The 20,953-nt window shown below is 33.7% G+C and overlaps 1 protein-coding gene across 1 annotated transcript in view; it reads right to left on the minus strand.

Annotated features, from left to right (window-relative positions):
- LOC137655503 (protein O-linked-mannose beta-1,2-N-acetylglucosaminyltransferase 1-like) overlaps positions 1-14,027 on the minus strand; it is a 37,378-nt gene extending 23,351 nt beyond the window's left edge. Inside the window, exons 1-7 of the mRNA XM_068389401.1 lie at positions 13,511-14,027; positions 11,346-11,512; positions 8,017-8,144; positions 7,106-7,199; positions 2,841-3,063; positions 1,999-2,126; positions 662-732 (exon numbers count right to left, since the gene is read on the minus strand). Of these exons, the coding sequence (XP_068245502.1) occupies positions 662-732; positions 1,999-2,126; positions 2,841-3,063; positions 7,106-7,199; positions 8,017-8,144; positions 11,346-11,512; positions 13,511-14,027 (1,328 nt within the window). The remainder of the gene's footprint in view (positions 1-661; positions 733-1,998; positions 2,127-2,840; positions 3,064-7,105; positions 7,200-8,016; positions 8,145-11,345; positions 11,513-13,510) is intronic.
- Positions 14,028-20,953: the final 6,926 nt, after the last annotated feature.

The following is a 20,953-nucleotide window of genomic DNA, read 5'->3' on the forward strand; positions in this document are numbered from 1 at the left end:
CTCTCTCTCTCTCTCTCTCTCTCCAAAGAGATTCCAACAGATACCCGTCTATGCCTTAACCTCACATATCATAATCGCTATTATCCTTATGAATAAACACCATATGTTCTGGGCAGGGATATAAAGCATTTTCATCTAATCTAAAATACACATGAAAATCAATAAGTCCGTTTATCTTAATCTAAAATAGAGATGAAATCAGTAAGTCCTTTTTTCTTATCTAAAATAGAGATGAAATTCAATAAGTTCCTCTTTTCTAAACTAGAATAGAGAAGAAATTCAATAAGTCCTTTTTTCTTATCTAAAATAGAGATGAAAGTCAATAAGTCCATTTTTCTAATCTAAAATAGAGATGAAAGTCAATAAGTCCGTTTATTTTAATCTAAAATAGAGATGAAATCAGTAAGCCCTTTTTTCTAATCTAAAATAGAGATGAAATTCAATAAGTCCTTCTTTTCTAAACTAGAATAGAGAAGAAAGCCAATAAGTCCTTTTCCTCTAATCTACAAGAGAGATGAAAGTCAATAAGTCCTTTTTTCTTATCTGAAATAGACATGAAATCAATAAGTCCTTTTTTTCTAATCTAAAATAGAGATGAAAGTCAATAAGTCTTTTTTTCTAATTTAAAGCAGCGATGAAAGTCATATCTAATGAACCTTACCTGTATAAGTAGGTCGGACGATTTGAAGCTATTATAATAAGAGGCACGTCTTCAATTTGGCTGTTTTCAAGCTATGAATATATATTAGATCAATTATTTAATTATATAACTAAAAGTATATTCATCTTTTTTTATTTTTCATCAGTTTAATATTTTCATATATATAATTGCATTGCTGGCCATTGACCTTGTAGTATCCAGGGCTTATTGCTGGCGTGACAGAATTGCATAAAACATTTAACAGTTTCATTTGTGGAGAACAGAATACATGAATAACTTTGCACGTATCATGTGCTTTACCCTTTTACTATTTGGAAATAAAAAAATCCTCCATTAGAATATTTACAAAGCAGTAAACAAATGCGAGCCAAAATGTGTTTTCTATACAAATGATATTAAAAAGCTATTGCTGATAGGCAATTTGGATACCTTTGAAAATAGGTGTAAATACATTTCCCGGATATTTTCTTAAATAACAGTTTGTATATGAGATACATTTTCTATTATCTAATCAATAATTCCTGACAATGATCTTAATAGTTTGTATATGAAATACATCTTTTATAATCTTCCCATTAATTCTTTACAGTGACCTAACTGATGACTACTAATAGCATGAGGGTATTCACCTTCATCGGTTTCAATCAGACTAATCCATGTAAAATCAGTTCACTTTCAAACAAACTGATAATCTCTACTGAACCAGATTATCAGATGAGAGAGAGAGAGAGAGAGAGAGAGAGAGGAGTTTAGTGTGAACGAAATTTCAGGGAGAAAGTAGAGAGAGTAGTGTTAAGGAAAGTCACTTGTGATCACAGACATTGAGAGAGAGAGAGAGAGAGAGAGAGAGAGAGAGATGTTTTGTGTGAAAGAAATTTCAGGGAAAAAGTAGAGAGAGTAATGTTAAGGAAAGTCACTTGTGATCACAGATATTGAGAGAGAGAGAGAGAGAGAGAGAGAGAGAGAGAGAGATGTTTTGTGTGAAAGAAAATTCAGGGAGAAAGTAGAGAGTATAGTGGTAAGGAAAGTCACTTGTGATCACAGATATTGAGAGAGAGAGAGAGAGAGAGAGAGAGAGAGAGATGTTTTGTGTGAAAGAAATTTCAGGGAGAAAGTAGAGAGAGTAGTGTTAAGGAAAGTCACTTGTGATCACAGATTTTGAGAGAGAGAGAGAGAGAGAGAGAGAGAGAGAGATGTTTTGTGAGAAAGAAATTTCAGGGAGAAAGTGGAGAGGGGTAGTGTTAAGGAAAGTCACTTGTGATCACAGATATTGAGAGAGAGAGAGAGAGAGAGAGAGAGAGAGAGAGATCAAAGGAACAGGCAAATCTCATACTCACCCTTGGTGTTCCATAAAGGAACGGTGCTGGATTATCGCAGGAGCAAAGCTGACCATAACCTTCATAGAGGCTACAGAACCTCGCTCTCTCCCTCTCCTTTGCATGGCCGGATTTGAAACAGGAGACGTCTGTAGGTAATGAATACAGATAGATCTTAGAAAATCTTGTATTTATTACCATTTGGCTTTAATTTTTTTTTTTTTATCACTTTAAGACTGAGACCCTATAATGTAAGGTGAATTCGCGATACCTACAAACCTAGTGATACAATAACAAAATTCGTTGTAAGGTATGGAGGCACATTGGAATTTTTTTAGCCAACATTGGGAAGGTAAACATGCTATATATCCTTAATTTTATTTCAGCTTATGCTTCATTCTTCTCAGTTGGATAGAGAGAGAGAGAGAGAGAGAGAGAGAGAGAGAGAGTAATTTGTGTTGGAAAATATTCCTGTAGAGAGAGAGAGAGAGAGAGAGAGAGAGAGAGTAATTTGTGTTGGAAAATATTCCTGTAGAGAGAGAGAGAGAGAGAGAGAGAGTAATTTGTGTTGGAAAATATTCCTGTAGAGAGAGAGAGAGAGAGAGAGAGAAATTTGTGTTGGAAAATATTCCTGTAGAGAGAGAGAGAGAGAGAGAGAGAGAGAGAGTAATTCGTGTTGGAAAATATTCCTGTAGAGAGAGAGAGAGAGAGTAATTCATGTTGGAAAATATTCCTGTAAAGAGAGAGAGAGAGAGAGAGAGAGAGAGAGAGAGAGAGAGGGGGGGGGGGGAGAGAGAGAGAGTAATTCATATTGGAAAATATTCCTGTAAAGCAGTTTCCTAACCAAATATCATCTTACTCACCCTCTACCACTCGAGGAACATCTACCTCAAGTGTTACTGGAGAGGACCACTGACTCGAAGTTTTGATACGTCTCTCCAGTATGGTGGCCTCAGCCCAGACTCTGCCACCCACAGTTCCTACCCATGCAAGCGACTGTCTAAACTGCAAGTCAGATGCCACAGAGACCCCCATCTCTTGGAGGAAAACTCTCGATTTTTTCGATAAATTCAGGGCAGCGTCATTCTGAAACATTCATGTAATTACACTTCAGCTTAGATTTCAAATAAACTTTTCAAATTGTATCGGAAATTTTAACATTTTTTGATGAGTTTCACGCTTCAGTATTAAGAAATAAGTTTCATTTTATGCATTCTGAAGCACGTATAAAGCTGTAATCTAAAATTGTTGAAAATGGTAGCAAAATCAAATTGGTCTAGGCAATATTTCAAGTAAGGCAGTCTACTTTACAGACTATGATCTTATTCTCATAAATAAACAAGACGTTGAAAAATGCATTTTACCTATGTTGTTTTTTATTTTCTTTTTTTTTTGGTATCTTATTATATTATTTCTCTTGTTTTCACACGAAGATGTTTTGAAATATATAGTTATTACTTTTAATTTATTATATTTATCTATTTTACTATCACATTTTCGGAAGTTTACTTTATTTTTGCTCACGTTTAATAAAAAATTTATATATACAATAATAATAATAATAATAATAATAATAATAATAATAATAATAATAATAATAATGATGATGATATTATTATTATTATTATTATTATTATTATTATTATTATTATTATTATTATTATTATTATTATTATTATTATTATTATTATTATTATCAATGGTGCTGTTCACAACTAAAGATCTTTGAGGACATTTTTCCTTCAATTAATTTTGATGAAGGTCAAAGGAATCTCAATGTGAAACTTCCTATGAGAGAATTAACAGTTGATGAGATATTAAACATATTATCAACATTACAAAAGTTGCACATTAATCTTCGACAGGACTTGAAAGCCTTTTATGGAAGAAAATACGAAAATAGGTCAAAATTTCTTTTTTAAAGAAAATGAGATATCTTGTTTTCCTCGACCAAAGAGCCCCAATTAATATCTAATTTGTTTTGCTATGCAAATTGCGACGATTATGTGCCCTCTTAAATCTCTTGTTGGCTCTCAGAGAAAAATGTTTGTGTGATGGTTAAGAAATTTTTATCTTAAAAAAAAACCTTGTGAGTAAATGTTCTGGAAACTAATAAAAATGAATAGATTATGGAGTTTTTATGTGCCTATAAATTTAAATACTATTGCATCTAATAGATAATAATTCTTTTATGTTTAAAAAAATTATCTGTCGATTTTTTAAATATTTTAGTTCACCAAACGTTCAGCTTGGCTTCGCCAAGGCGCTAGAAGAGTTGAAAGACCCAGGCCTACATGGCTGGGGAATATGAAGCGCGAAGTAGGAGATGATGAATGGAGAAGTATTGATTGTATGTGCCCATAAATTTTAAATACTATTGCATCTAATAGATAATATTTTTTTCATATTTAAAAAAATTTATCTGTCGATTTTTTTTAAATAACTTTAGTTCACCAAACGTTCAGCTGAGCTCCACGAGGCACTAGAAGAGTTGGGAAGACCCAGGCCTACATGGCTGAGGACTATGAAGCGCGAAGTTGGAGATGATGAATGGAGAAACATTGAATTAAAAGCTCAAGATAGAGACGACTGGCGATATCTAACCGAGGCACTTTGCGTCAATAGGCGTAGGAGGAGATGATGATGATGATGATGATGATAGTGATGATGATGATGATGATTTAAAAGCAAGTTTATTGTTAAATGTAAACATATACGAGCCATTTCTGAAAGCAAATTTTGATATAAATTTAAGTGATTAATGTACTGGATGATCAATATTTCTAATTAGATACATTAATTTGTGTATCGTAGTTCACAGCTTAAAGACAACATGATAGTAAAACTCATAGTTTATATAGGACATATCTGTTTTGACGTTGTTACTGTTTTTAGAATGATTTATTATTAATTTATTCTCATCATTTATTTATTTCCTTATTTCCTTTCCTCACTGGGCTATTTTTCCCTATTAGAGCCCTTGGGCTTATAGCATCTTGCTTTTCCAACTAGGGCTGTAGCTTGGCTAATAATAATAATAATAATAATAATAATAATAATAATAATAATAATAATACAGTTGTGGATAAACTCTGCCAACTAAAATAGAACAGTAAAAAACAAATTTTTCTAATATCAAAATGAAGCAATATGTAGCGGGAAATTGAAGAGCGTACGAATTAATTAATGGAACAATAACACAGATGTTCAATTTGAACTTTTTTTTTTACATAGCGAGAATTTTGGTACATTTCCGGTGTTGGATTTTAAACCTTCATCTCACTCTTGGCTCAGTATTATGACATACTATTTTACTCCGAACACTTTCCTTGTTTTCATATATTCTTGACTTTAATTAGTGATGTGCATCACTATAATAAACATTATCATCATCATCATCATTAATATTATTATTATTATTATTATTATTATCATTATTAATTCATAGTAGTAGTAGTAGTAGTAGTAGTAGTAGTGGTAGTAGTAAACAACATTCAAACAAAGCAACTATTAATAATGTAAATGAATTGATGAGTTATTATGAATATATCAGAGAGAGAGAGAGAGAGAGAGAGAGAGAGAGAGAGGGGGGGGGGGGAGAGAGAAGGATAAAATGCTAAAATACAAATGGCTATCAGGCTTATATGAGACGAATGAACCTATCAAGGAAAATTAATTAGAAAATTGAAATTATACGGTTGAACTGTTCCTCGAACCGGGTTGTCGAACCTGCTTGTCAAACGGTTCGAAGAGGTGGAATCAGTCACAATTCCATAAGGTTTATGGATAATGAAGCCTCCCCCACCCCCTCCCCCTCCCGCAAATGCCACGCTAGATCTAATTTTCTTCGAACCGTTCGACGAACGTGTTCGACAACTAGAACATCACTACAAACACTAGTCTGTCGAACCTTGTTTGACAAACCGTTCGAACGTGTAATCTCCGCTTTAATGGTGATCTAGACTCTAGAATTTAGAGTCCAGATCACCCTTAGAATCTAGAGCAACATTATAATCCTTCTCAGAAGAATGGAAATAGCATTGAAATTTAAAAACCTGAAATCACTGAACGGTGAAAGGATGAAGTGATATGTAACACCGAGGAAAATGACTTCTTTAATTGTCTATCGCATTCCAATGAATAGATAGGTGGCATAGAGGATCCCCTGGGGTCACTCTCCTATAAGGAAACGTCAAACAATTACGTGGCCTTTTTTCCTCGACCATTTCTAGCTCATGTGGATTTAATCAAGGTCAGTTATACTTTAGAGAGGAAAAATATTCTTGAAATACAATGTGTGTTTTGATTTTTAACGAATATTCCGGTTTACAATAATTCAGTTTTTAATTTACTCATTATTTGGGGCTTGAGAGTATTAAAGTAATTTAGACTTATAAGAAACATATAGGATAGATAATACATCGGAGAGGAAACGTATTCCTGTTTATAATAATTCAGATTTTAATTTACTCATTATTTGGAAGTTTAAAGAATTAAAGTAATTTAGATTTATAAGAAAAGTATTGGAAGGTTATTACTTCGGAGAGGAAAAGTATTCCAGAAATACAAAGATTGCTGTGATTGTTAACGCAGATTCATATTTATAATAATTAAGTTTTTAATTTACTCATTATTTGGAACTTGAAGGTATTAAAGTCATTTAAATTTATAAGAAAAGTATAGGAAAGCTAATACTTCGGAGAGGAAAAGTATTCTAGAAATACAAAGGGCACTGTATTTTTTTAATGGAGATTCCGGTTTATAACAATTCAGTTTTTGATTGACTCCATAAGCATTTATACATTTTTTTTAATGAGGCGCCTTTGCACATACTCGCAGGGGTGCCCTTTTAGCTCGGAAAAGTTTCCTACTAACTGATTGGTTAGAATTATTTTGTTCAACTAATCATCTGGTAAGAAACTTTTTCCGAGCTAAAAGGGCACCCCTGAAAGTCTGTGCAAATGCGCCTCATTAAAAAATGAAAATGAGTATTTGAGTATAGGTCCAGTAAGAGTGTTTTAGTTTCATGGTACCAAAAAGTTTATCCATAACATTTAGACTAAAGAAGGAGCAACTAAATTACCCTATTTACCGTAATTATACTGATGGTTTTACCGCTTTATATTACCTTGATGGCTAAGACCAAGATGCGGCCAGAGGATATAGATTGTAACACAGCTGGTAATTCCAAAGACGATCCGAATTCTTGTGTCATCAGAACTCTGAAAAATTCAAATGATGAATATAGATTTTGCAATAAATACAATATATATTTAGAAATAAAAAACTTCAATCCAATTTTTTTTTTTTTTTTTTGTCAAATTAAAATGAATAGCCAGCCTTGTTTCCAAAATTAGAAATTTAATTCTCATGAATTATAAGTTAAATGTTTTTCCAGATAATTTTTTCATGATAATAATTAATGTTTTACAATCTATTCATCGAATTCTTAACTACCATGTGTCAGGTAGATGGCAAGAGAAGTTACCACTCATGGTGAAAGATTGTAAATGCATGGGTCTACAGTAATGTTCCTCATCTGGTAATTTCTATCCGTAGTTCATTCAGTTTTAATTTTTTCTCATTACACTCAGTAGTCTTTTTTTCGAAATCTCGATTTCATTTTGGTGACATACTGGAAACGTCCTTGCCTGGTGATCTCGATAGTTTCTTGTAGTGTCTACAACCACATCATCCTTATGGGCTAAAAATTGGGACTCTGGGGGAAGTCTATAGGTTGGGACTATGTGGGGGAACCTATAGGTCTACATTCCGAGTCATCAGCAGCCATTGCCTGACCCTCCCTGGTCCTAGCTTGGCTGGAGATACATTGGGCGCTGATCATATATATGGTCAGCCTCTAGGACATTGTACTGCTAGCTAGGCCAACTCTCTAGAACATAAAACAGCTAGCTAGGACATTTTCACAATCCCTTGCTTCTGCTCTTCATAAGCGGCCTATTCTTACGTCCCTGGCATTGGGCAATAAAGTAAAGAAGAGAGATTTGATACGAATATAACGATGCTGTCTCGTATTACCTTTGCATCATGAGACGTCCGTTGCTGGGCTCAAGAACCGTTATGTATAGGCCACTGGAAGTGTCCCAAGGAGTGAAATCAACAGTATTCGTGGTGATGTTTTCATGTGTCGTCCTTACTTCTACGACCTGTCGCGAAGGATAAAGGATACAGTCGTGAATAGTCAGTGAAGTTCTTGCAAATGAAGAAGACTTGATTTAATCTATCATTTTCTGTGCACAGTAAGAAGGAAACCCTTTGCATATTATAATATCTCTCTCTCTCTCTCTCTCTCTCATCTCTCTCTCTCTCTCTCTCTCTCTCTCTCTCTCTCTCTCTCTCTCTCTCTCTCTCTCTCTCTCTCTCTCATTAAAAGTTCCATTATTTCTCAATTCTACTTTAGCATTTATATTTGCGTTTTGATTTTGATTTTAAAATAAGACATATAAATAATGATTGAATGAAAAAGTAAATTACCTGAATCCAAAATAAGACATGAATTAACTCAGCTATATAATTTACATTTATTTATTCATTTATATTTTTGGACATGGTTACCTTGATGATCCTTACTGCGAGTACCCTACTCAAGAATTACAAACTTTTCACGAAAAGTTGTTCAGTATATGTTTATGTACATTCAAGTAAGTCAGTTATATGAACAACCGTATTTCTTGATGTCAAAATCCAACATTTATAATCATTATTATTATTATTATTATTATTATTATTATTATCATTAATATTATTATTATTATTATTATTTTTATTATTATTATCATTACTTGCTATGCTACAACCCTAGCTGGAAAAACAGTATGCTTCAAGCCCAAGGGCTCCAGCACGGAAAATTGCCCTGTGAGGAAAGAAACAAGGAAATAAGAGAAGTAATTAACAATTAAAATAAAATATTCTAAGAACAGTAAAATTGAAATAAATATTTCATATATGAATTATAGAAAATAGCAAAACAAAGAGGAAGAGAAATTAAGATAGAATAGTGGTGCCCGAGTGTACTCTCAAGCAAGAGAACTCTAACCCAAGACAGTGGAAGGCTATGGTAGAGAGGCTATGGCACTACTGCTGTCTTACAATTATTGAGTGAGTCGTCTTTGTTCCTAATTTCCTACAAATATTAAATAGACTCCTGCGATTCACTTTAGACTCCTTATTTCCAACCGCCCCCCCCCCCCCCCCCCCTCCCTCCTCCTCCTCCAATAAACTACATCCCAGCCCCCTGCCTACGACTCCAAGGGAAAAACAAAACCCCTTGACAATAGAAATATAAACCCCTGCTGGGTCCTAACCCATCCCAAAACCTTTCCAGTCCCAAAATGTGAACATCAGAACGTACAAATCGATTTGAAAATGTATCCTGTTTAATTCCAGCTGTTACAAAGTTTTGGAGTGATCTTCCTATTCGATTAGTTGAATCAGTAAAACTTCAAAAGTTCAAAGTTGGAGCAAATATTTTCATGTTGACCAGGCTGACATGAGTCTTTTTATTGTTTATATATGACATATTAGTTTTTGACATTGTTAATAGATTATATAGGACATATTTGTTTTAACGTTGTTACTGTTTTAAGATGATTTATTGTTAACTTGGTCTCATCATTTATTTATTTCCTTATTTCCTTTCCTCACTGGGCTATTTTTTCCTATTGGAGCCCTTGGGCTTATAGCATCTTGCTTTTCCAACTAGGGCTGTAGCTTAGCTAGTAATAATAATAATAAAATAATAGAGCGTTGCAAAGAGGGAGGGGGTGTTTTGCGGGCTATCTAGGGGGAGTTATTTGAGCGGGGGGTTGGGGGGTAGGGGTAGAGTTGGGAGAAACTGGGGGGCATTTCATCGAAAACTCACCATGGCCGAATTTTTAATTAATTCATGGATCCCCTTATTGCGAAATTTAGGGCCGCTGCCCCAGATAGCTACATTCCGAAACTTGTGGGCTTCCAGACAGCCGGTTAATACTGTTGAGTATTTCCTTTTTGTCCCTTAAATATGGGTAGTGCTATAGCCTCTGTACCATGGTCTTCCACTGTCTTGGGTTAGAGTTCTCTTGCTTGAGAGTACACTCGGCCACACTGTTCTATCATATTTCTCTTCCTCTTGTTTTGTTGAAGTTTTTTATTGTTTATGTAGGAAATATTTATTTTAATGTTGTTACTATTCTTAAAATATTTTATTTTTCCTTGTTTCCTTTCCTCACTGGGCTATTTTCCCTTTTGGGGCTTTGGGCTTCTATAGCATCCTGTTTTTCCAACTAGGGTTGTAGCTTAGCATTTAATAATAATAATAATAATAATAATAATACCTATTTTCAATTACTTTGACCATAAGCAGCTGTCAATACCAGAAAAGGAAAAGAAACAGCCAGTCTTGCGAAATGAAACTAGACACTTATTCCGTTTTGGTTAATTTTGACTTTATGGTGAAGATAATATTCATCTGATTATAAAAACTCCAGTTTTTTACATATTTTATGAAATTTCACAAACCATCTTATTATGGATATGACGTATTTTATCAATTTCTACATACAGTTCTCTTGCTTGAAGGTATACTTAGGCACATTATTTTATCTTATTTCTCTTCATCTTTGTTTCTTTAAGTTTTTATAGTTTATATAGGAAAGATTTATTTTAATGTTGTTACTGTTCTTAAAATATTTTATTTTAATTGTTCATTACTTATTTTGTAGTTTATTTATTTACTTATTTCCTTCCTCACTGGGCTATGTTTCCTGTTGGAGCCCTTGGGTTATAGCATCCTGATTTGCTAACTAAGGGTATAGTTTGGCTAGTCATAAAAAGCTGCCAAGAAGAAAAAAAACAATTAAATTATCAAAAAATAAATTCTCCTCGTTTTGGTATTTAAAGGACAAATAGACTCAATAAATGTTAAAAACAAAAACAAAATAAAAATAAAGGTAATGAAAATGATTATTGTTTATAACTTAATTATTAAGAAAACCACTCAAAATTTTGTCCACTTAGAGGATTGTTAACACATATCAACTGTTCCATCTATCGATTGAACAGACTTACATAAGTCCTTTTATAGTTTATAAATCAAATATCTGTTTTAATATTGTTAATGTTTCTAAAATATTTTTATTTTAATTTTCATCACTTCTTATATCGTTTATTTATTTCCACATTTCCTTTCCTCACTGGGCTATTTTTCCCTGTTGGATCCCTTGGGCTTATAACATCCTGCTTTTCCAATAAGGGTTGTAGCTTAGCTAATAATAATAATAATGATAATAATAATAATAATAATAATAATAATAATGATCTATCAGTATCTGGTATATTTAAAACCCACCTTTTCACGGTTGACAAACAGCGTCAACTGATGTACAGAAGACGTGACGGTAACATGAAGATGGCTGGAATTCCCCCCAGACGAGATTGGGGGGCAACTTTTGAACTGGAGTCGACGCACGTCTGTCATCGTCAAGTGTTTGCCTAGGGGGGTGAGTCTCTAGAACAGGTGCAGGTTTTACCTCAGCTGAAGAAAAAGATAATGAAATACAATAGGATTACTGGTGAGATTCTCTTATTGAAGGTTTAAAAGGCCTCTCATGAATGGCAGAGATAAGGGACAGTGACATTGTCCCTAGCAAGCAGGACAATGCCCCTAGAGATTGATCATTGGGCTTGTAGGCATCTTGCTTTTTCCAACTAGGGTTGTAGCTTAGCTAGTAATAATGATAATATGATCAGTGCCCCCAGCCCCCCTCTCCACCCAATCTAGGACACCCAATCTAGGACCAAGGAGGGGCCAGGCCAATGGCTGTTGATGACTCAGCAGATAGACCTATAGGTCTCTTATTGAAGGTTTAAAGGTTTTAATGGCCGCTCATGAATGGCAGAAGTAAGGGACAGTGACATTGCCCTAGCAAGCAAGACAAGGCCCTAGAGACTGACCATTGGGCTTTCAGCATCTTGCTTTTCCAGCTAGGGTTGTAGCTTAGCTAGTAATAATGATAATATGATCGGCGCCCATGCCACCTCACCACCCAAGCTAGGACCAGGGAGGGCCAAGCAATGGCTGCTGTTGACTCGGCAGATAGACCTATAGGCTTCCCCTTAGCCCATAAGGATGGTAAGGTTGCAGACACTATAGGAACTAACCAGGCCGAGACGTTACCAATCAGGCCACAACAATGATTTTCAGTAATGAATAGAGACCTAAAACATACAACCAATGCTACCCACTGAATTGAGTGTAATGAAACCCCAGAATATGTAATGGAATGAGAGAATTACTTTATACACATAATAAATGAAGACTATACATGCTACATAAAAAGTATATAAAATGTTTTCCCACCTCTCTACTCAAGCATTTTATATCGTGAAAAACAAAAGTTTGTTTCCCTCATATAATAATAATAATAATAATAATAATAATAATAATAATAATGTATCTAAATTTAACTTTTCACCTCCCCACCCTCTTTTAACAAAGTTGAACTTTGCTCTCGATAATTTATATTATATTTGTCATGTTTAAAACGTGGAAACATTTACCTCCAACTGGTGATGTCAGCACGGAAACACACAATAAAACAATCGGTAAGCGCCATAGCCTCTGTACCATTGTCTTCCACTGTCTTGGGGTAGAGTTCTCTTGCTTGAGGGTACACTCGGGCACACTGTTTTATTCCTGTTTTCTCTTCCTCTTTCTTTGTTAAATTTTTATAGTTTATATGTTGTTACTGTTCTTAGAATATTTTATTTTTCGTTTCCTTTCCTCACTGGGCTATTTTCCCTGTTGGTGGCCCTGGGCTTGTAGCATCCTGGTTTTCCAAGTAGGGTTGTAGCTTAGCATGTAATAATAATAATAATAATAATAATAATAATAATAATAATGATAATATTCTTGTCAGTGGGCGGTACTATTTTAGTGAATATGAAGATGATGCAGGAAACTACAGGTGAACCCTTAATCTATTTTTCAACATTTCTTGTTTTGCTTATTTCGTTCCATAATCACTATCCAGTAACTCTGGTATCCCAGAAACTGCGCCTTTACTGTAGGATACCGATATTTTAGTGAATAGGAGTCTAATGCAAGCAACTTCAGGTGAGCCCTTTATCTAAGTTTTCAACACTTATCATTTTGCTTTTTTCTTTCCAAAATCACAATCTGCTAATTCTAGTATCCTTCAGCCTTTGCTGAAGGATACCTAACTTCGTTTATATGTTTTACTGAGACAGGTCTCATCTCCTCAGTATAGAGAAAGTTGAAGCTGATTTTGAAAGTTATAATTAAAGCAAAAACTTCGTTTCTTTTTTATCTCATGATTGGATATTGCATCACATGAGAACTCGTCCCTCTGCACACTTCTCAGTTTCCTAATTCTTAAATTCTCCGGAGATTATTCTTAATTGGCACTTCATTTCACCAAAGAAATATCTATTTACGATATAGATAGAATAGAAAATATACTATAACTCTCTTACAATCTATAGGACAGATTCTTAAATAAAAAAAGTTCACTTATGCAATGTCCTCCTTCCTGTGACTCAGGGTCTTTGAACTTTCTTGTGCATTGTCCTCCTTCCTGTGACTCAGGGTCTTTGAACTTTCTTGTGCATTGTCCTCCTTCCTGTGACTCAGGGTCTTTGAACTTTCTTGTGCATTGTCCTCCTTCCTGTGACTCAGGGTCTTTGAACTTTCTTGTGCATTGTCCTCCTTCCTGTGACTCAGGGTCTTTCAACTTTCTTGTGCATTGTCCTCCTTCCTGTGACTCAGGGTCTTTGAACTTTCTTGTGCATTGTCCTCCTTCCTGTGACTCAGGGTCTTTGAACTTTCTTGTGCATTGTCCTCCTTCCTGTGACTCAGGGTCTTTGAACTTTCTTGTGCATTGTCCTCCTTCCTGTGACTCAGGGTCTTTGAACTTTCTTGTGCATTGTCCTCCTTCCTGTGACTCAGGGTCTTTCAACTTTCTTGTGCATTGTACTATTTCATGTGACTCAGGGTCTTTCAACTTTCTTGTATCTCCTATGACAACCATTTAATCTTTCCTCTCATCACTTGTTCGAAAGTATATTCTAAACAATAAACTCTTCAAAACTATATTTTCCTAAAGGAACCTTGAAAATAACGAGCAACTATTCGCGCAACTTTTCAAAAAAATACTATAACTCTCTTACAATCTACAGCTCAGATTCTTGAATAAAAAAAATGCACTTAAGGAAACTATTTCCTTAGAATCTTGATGTATATCATTCATCACTTGCACGAAAAAATATTCCAAACAATAAACTCTTTTATACGACACTTCCGTAAAGGAACTTGGAAAATAACGAACAACTATTCGTACAACTTTAAAAAAAAAACACTATAACACTTAAGGAAACTATTTTCTTAAAATCTTGATGTATATCATTTACCACTTGCACAAAAAAATAATCCGAACAAAATCTCTTTTAAACGATACATTCGTAAAGGAACTTTGAAAATAACTAACAACTATTCCCGCAACTAGTCGTGTTGGAACACAATCTAAAAGCAACGTCGACTACACCTAGTACCCGAACGAGGAAATGATATAAGGAAAGTCTTCTCTTCATTGGGAATGAGTTGTCAGTTTCAGGGAGCCACAGTTACCCAACCACGCATAGTAACGCTCAAGGGACTAGACTTTAGATGTCTGGAGGCAGTTTAATCTTCCTTTTTTTCTTTTATGACATCCAACACAGAAGACGGGATATAAAAGACAGGAAAGCGAGCACCAAAACCTCATAGTTTTACGACGTTAGAATATCCCACTTTTTTAATAAAAAATATGAAAATCGTTAAAGAGTCTTGGTTTCTTTTAGGTTGTGGTGGCCAATGTAGTAACGTCCATGAGTGTTGAACGCCAGACTGGGATTCAAGTCCCGCTCAGACTCATTGGTTTCTTTGGTCGCTGCAGTCTCACCATCCTTGTGAGCTAAGGATGTGGGGGTTTTGGGGAGCCTATAGGTCTATCAGCTGAGTCATCAACAGCCATTGCCTGGCCCTCATTGGTCCCTAGCTTGGGTGGAGAGGAGGCATGGGCGCTGATCATATGTAATATGGTGAGTCTCTAGGGTATTGTCTTGCTCGATAGGGCAATGTCACTTTCCCTTGCCTCTGTCATTCATGAGTGGACTTTAAACATTTAACCATTACGAGTAATAATTTAATGGATTTTCAATGGAAGACGAAAATTCAACCAAACTCACAACGTAACCACGAAGTTGAATTCTTACAAAAAAAAAAAAGTAAGTCAAAGAATTTTACGATGTTAAAAGATCCCACTTTTTATAGATAGTGCTAGATTTTTTTTTTTCCTTTCTTTTTTTTAGAATATCCGCTTTTTAAAAGGATCTCCTTTTTTATGGGCAATATTGGATTCCCTGTGGAACGCGAAAATTGAATCACACCCATAACGTAATGAACAAGTTATTTTCTTTTAGAATACATTGACGTATTCTTAAAGTATCCTCATACTTTTTTCCTTATGTTTCCACAGTATTTTCACATGATTTGATGAGGGGTAGAATTGTTGGAGAGGAAATTTATCGAATAATCAGGATTATTATTATTATTATTATTATTATTATTATTATTATTATTATTATTAGCCAAGCTACAACCCTAGTTGGAAAGGCAAGATGTTATAAGCCCAAGGGCTCCAATAGGGAAAAATAGCCCAGTGAGGAAAGGAAATAAGGAAATTAATAAATGATGAGAATAAATTAACAATATATCATTCTAAAAACAGTAACAAGGTCAAAACAGATATGTCCTATATAAACTATTAACAACGTCAAAAACAGATATGTCATATATAAACAATAAAAAGACTCATGTCAGCCTGGTCAACATAAAAAATTTGCTCCAACTTTGAACTTTTGAAGTTCTACTGATTCAGCTACCCCGATTAGGAAGATCATTCCACAACTTGGTAATAGCTGGAATAAAACTAGAATACTGTGTAGTACTGATCCTCATGATGGAGAAGGCCTGGCTATTAGAATTAACTGCCTGCCTAGTATTACGAACAGGATGGAATTGTCCAGGGAGATCTGAATGTAAAGGATGGTCAGAGTTATGAAAAATCTTATGCAACACGCAGAATGAACTAATTGAACGACGGTGCCAAAGATTAATATATATTTCAGGAATAGGGTCCATTTGATTTAGTATTTGCACTTGAATTTTATATATCTCGGTATGTTTGCTATCATATATTCATATTATATTGACACGAAAAGCACAAAATGCTGATTGGTGATGATCCTCCAAACTCAAATTTTTTAATGTAATTTGTATAAACAGGAAGACCTAAGGTGTGAATATATATATATATTTTTTTTTTTAAAGGGGTTAAATGATCTTTATTCTAATGTTGAATCAGTAGAACTTCAAAAGTTCAAAGTTGAAGCAAATGTTTTTATGTTGACCAAGCTGACATGAGTCATTTTATGGTTTATATATGACATCTATTTTTGACGTTGTTAATAGTTTATATAGGACATATCTGTTTTGACGTTGTTACTCTTTTTAGATTGATTTATTGTTAATTTATTCTCATCATTTATTTATTTCCTTATTTCCTTTCCTCACTGGGCTATTTTTCCCTATTGGAGCCCTTGGGCTTATAGCATCTTGCTTTTCTAACTATAGTCCATTTCTTTTAGCGAGTCATATTTGCACCGACTCGCAGCGGTGCCCTTTTAGCTCGGAAAAGTTTCCTGGTCGCTGATTGGTTATAATTATCTTGTCCAACCAATCAGCGATCAAGAAACTTTTCCGAGCTAAAAGGCACCTTGCGAGTCGGTATAAATATGACTCGCTAAAAGAAATGGACTATAGGGTTGTAGCTTGGCTAGTAATAATAATAATAATAATAATAATAATAATAATAATAATAATGTCCAAAGAAAAGATAGAGACACTTAAATTACTATCATGAAATATGAACGTAAAGTAGTCTCGGTGATTTATCCTGAAGAGCGCTCAAAGGAACATTGGCTATCAGCGAAAAAGGCCATTAAACGCCAACAGGAATTATGTAGACCCAACACCAGGGAATTAAGTGGTAATGGCTCGGTGTCAAAGCATTCTCAAGAATGAAGAAGAGTACCTCTTCACCATCTTCGATCGTATGTGGATCACTATTTAGGGAGAAATGATAAAGGATAAACGATGATCTGTTCAAGACTTTATTATTATTATTATTATTATTATTATTATTGGTAGTAGTAGTAGTAGTAGTAGTAGAAGTATTATTATTATCATTATCAGTAGTAGTAGTAATAGTAGTAGTAGTAGTAGAAGTATCATTATTATCATTATTATTATTATTAGTAGTAGTAGTAGCAATAATAGTAGTAGTAGTAGTAGAAGTATCATTATCATCATTATTATTATTAATATTATTATAATTATTATTATTTAGTAGTAGCAGTAGTAGTAGTAGTAGTAGCAGTAGTAGTAGTAGTAGTAGTAGTATCATTATCATTATCATTATCAACATTACTATTATTATTATTATTATTATTTTTATTATTATTAAATAAGCTACAATATGAAAGAATTATCTTAGCGTTGTTACTTTTCTTTGAATACTTTATATTGATTGTTGATTACTTCTCTTGTAGTTTTTTTTATTTCCTTTCTTCACTGGGATATTTTCCCTGTTAAAGCCCTTGGGCTTCTGTCATCTTGCTTTTCCAAAGTGGGTTGTAGCTTGGCAAGTAATAATAATAATAATAATAATAATAATAATAATGTTGTTGTTGTTGTTGTTGTTGTTGTTGTTATAATAAAGATCTTGCCGCACCATACCATACATTCTAATTTTATTGAAATTCATCTTGATATTCTTTGATATGAATAGCCCTACATATGTGACTGCCTATATATTTTAGAACACTTAGAAACGTACGTACAATTCATGTCCCATATTAGAAAAATAATATGTTATAGGCCTGCATATCAAAATTTAGTATTATCATATGAATAGGTCTACACAACAAACTAATATTTTTCATGAATGGTGTTTATTTCACTGCAAGACGAAATTGTTACCAAACTTTGTTATTGAATTATACGTATCTTTAATACTGCAATATTTTCAAACTTTAGCATGTTTGTTTTAGCATCAATGCTAATTTTAATCTTATAAAACTAAGGTGAATCTAATAGCCATTTTAGCGATATTCATCAACTGTTTTCACCAGATATTCTGAAACAAAAATCGATAGAAGTTTTTCGACTGCTGAAGCCGAAGAACTTTGCAAGTTGATTATCTCTCGGTGAGCTAACAAGCGAAATCACTTTGCGAGGCAAAGCTTAATTCATAACGACCTTGTCAGGCAAGAATGAATTCATAACTACCTTGTCTAGTAAGCGCATTTAGTAAGACTTTAGTTTTGCATGTTATATAAGAAAGATAATTTTATAATATAGAATTTTTTCAACTAGAAAAATACTAATTTTTCTGTGCGAAAGGATATCAAAATCGCTTATTACAGTGATTGCAGCTAAAGTATTTCCTTTTTTTATATTATTATTATTATTATTATTATTATTATTATTATTACTATCCAACCTACAACCCTAATTGGAAAAGCAAGATGCTATAAGCCCAGGGGTTCCAATAGGGAAAAATAGCCCAGTGAGGAAACGAGATAAGGAAATAAATAAATGAAGAGAACAAATTAACAATAAATCATTCTAAAAAAAGTAACAACGTCAAAACAGATATGTCATATATAAACTATTAACAACGTCAAAAACAAATATGTCCTATATAAACTATAAAAAAGACTCATGTCCGCCTGGTCAACAAAAAAGCATTTGCTCCAAATGCTCCTAACGTTACTGTTAAACGTAATTTTCAACGAATGGGATCAGAAAATCAATAGGTTACATGATTACAAATCGCCGACTTCTAAAAACGTTGATAATCTAGAAAATTTTAGCTGACGAATATGCTAACTAAATTCCATTTAACTCTCTTTTTTCAGTTTCTATAATATTTTGTGTTCGTTTAGATGCTTTTAAAAGGATAACCCGACTCTCTCTCTCTCTCTCTCTCTCCTCTCTCTCCTCTCTCTCTCCTCTCTCTCTCTCTCTCTCTCAAGAGTTAAATAGGAAGAGAGCAACACTTTCTCTCTCTCTCTCTCTCTCTCTCTCTCTCTCTCTCTCTCCTCTCTCCTCTCTCTCTCTCTCTCAAGAGTTAAATAGGAAGAGAGCAGCATTTCGTCTCTCTCTCCTCTCTCCTCTCTCTCTCCTCTCTCTCTCTCTCTCTCTCTCTCTCTCTCTCTCTCTCTCTCTCTCTAGAGTTAAATAGGAAGAGAGCAGCATTCTCTCTCTCTCTCTCTCTCTCTCTCTCTCTCTCTCTCTCTCTCTCTCTCTCTCTCTCTCATTAGTAGAAGTAATTACGAAATGCATTTATTGAAATTGGAACGATCGGTTCATAAAGGCGATTGATAATGATTGATAGTACGAAATCGAGCAACCTTCGGTAAATAAGTTTTCTATAGCATAGCAAATATTTTTTTCATCTTCATCATTACGTATGAATAAACACGCCTTTTTCAACATATAAAAAGCACCAAAAATGAAGAACAAAGCGAAGGTGGATGGACTGTATCAATGATGACCTTTGATCAAAGGGATTAAACCGGTGATGAAGTGTGGGACAGTGGTAGATAAATTTAGAATTCTAATATCAGATTAATATCCCTTGCTTGACTATTCATTATTTAATTCATTTATATATTTTAATTGATAAATTTAGAATTCTTATATCAGATTAATATCCCTTGCTTGACTATTCCTTTTTTTCTTTTTTTTTTTGAAGAGGGATAAATTTAGAATTCTAATAGATTAATACCCCTTGCTTGACTATTCATTTTTTTAAATTGATACATTTAGAATTCCTAATATCAAATCAATATCTCTTGCTTGACTATTTATCACTTTTATTTGGTGAAAATTGATGGGAGGAGGGTGGGTGGGCTGTGGCACCCTAGCAGTACCAGCTGAACTCGGTTGAGTCCCTTGTCAGGCTGGGAGTAACGTAGAGAGGAGAGGTCCCCTTTTTGTTTTGTTTCATTTGTTGATGTTGGCTACTCCCCAAAATTGGGGGAGGTGCCTTGGTATATGTACGATGTAAAATTGATACATTTAGAATTCTAATGTGATATTAATACCCCTTGCTTGACTATTCATTGCATATACATTTCCAATTCTGGGTCGCCTTTCTCTTCTAGTTTCATAATAAAACTCTCCAATCCATTACATAGTCATTTGTATTAAATGCAAATATCCAGAAGCTTAGAGGCACCATCAAAGAGGACCTTCAGCCTCAATTAATGAGACAATTAAAATGCGGGAGATTAATTATTAAATAGATTGGGTGGTCATCTGACATAAAAACAAGCTATTAGTTCCTAATTAAGGTATTAAATACCCTTTTATACCAAATGGGTGAGTTTTTTTTAGTTATGTGATAAACTAGGCTACTATTGTTTTTTCCTTTTTTAGGATTGTTTTGTATATATATATATATATATATATATATATATATATATATATATATATATATATATATATATGTATATATATACATACATATATATATATATATATTATATATATATATATATATATAATATATATATATATATATATATATATTATATATACATACATACATACATACATATATATATAATCACATATATATATATATATATATATATACTATATATATATATATATACAGTATATATATATATATATATATATATATATATATATATATATCATCTCCTCCTACGCCTACGCCTACGCAAAGGGCCTCGGTTAGATTTTACCAGTCGTCTCTATCTTGAGCTTCCAATTCAATTCATCTCCATTCATCATCATCTGCTTCACATTTCATATTCCTCAGCC

Source organism: Palaemon carinicauda, chromosome 16 (genome assembly GCF_036898095.1).
Source record: "Palaemon carinicauda isolate YSFRI2023 chromosome 16, ASM3689809v2, whole genome shotgun sequence".
NCBI lineage: Eukaryota > Metazoa > Arthropoda > Malacostraca > Decapoda > Palaemonidae > Palaemon > Palaemon carinicauda.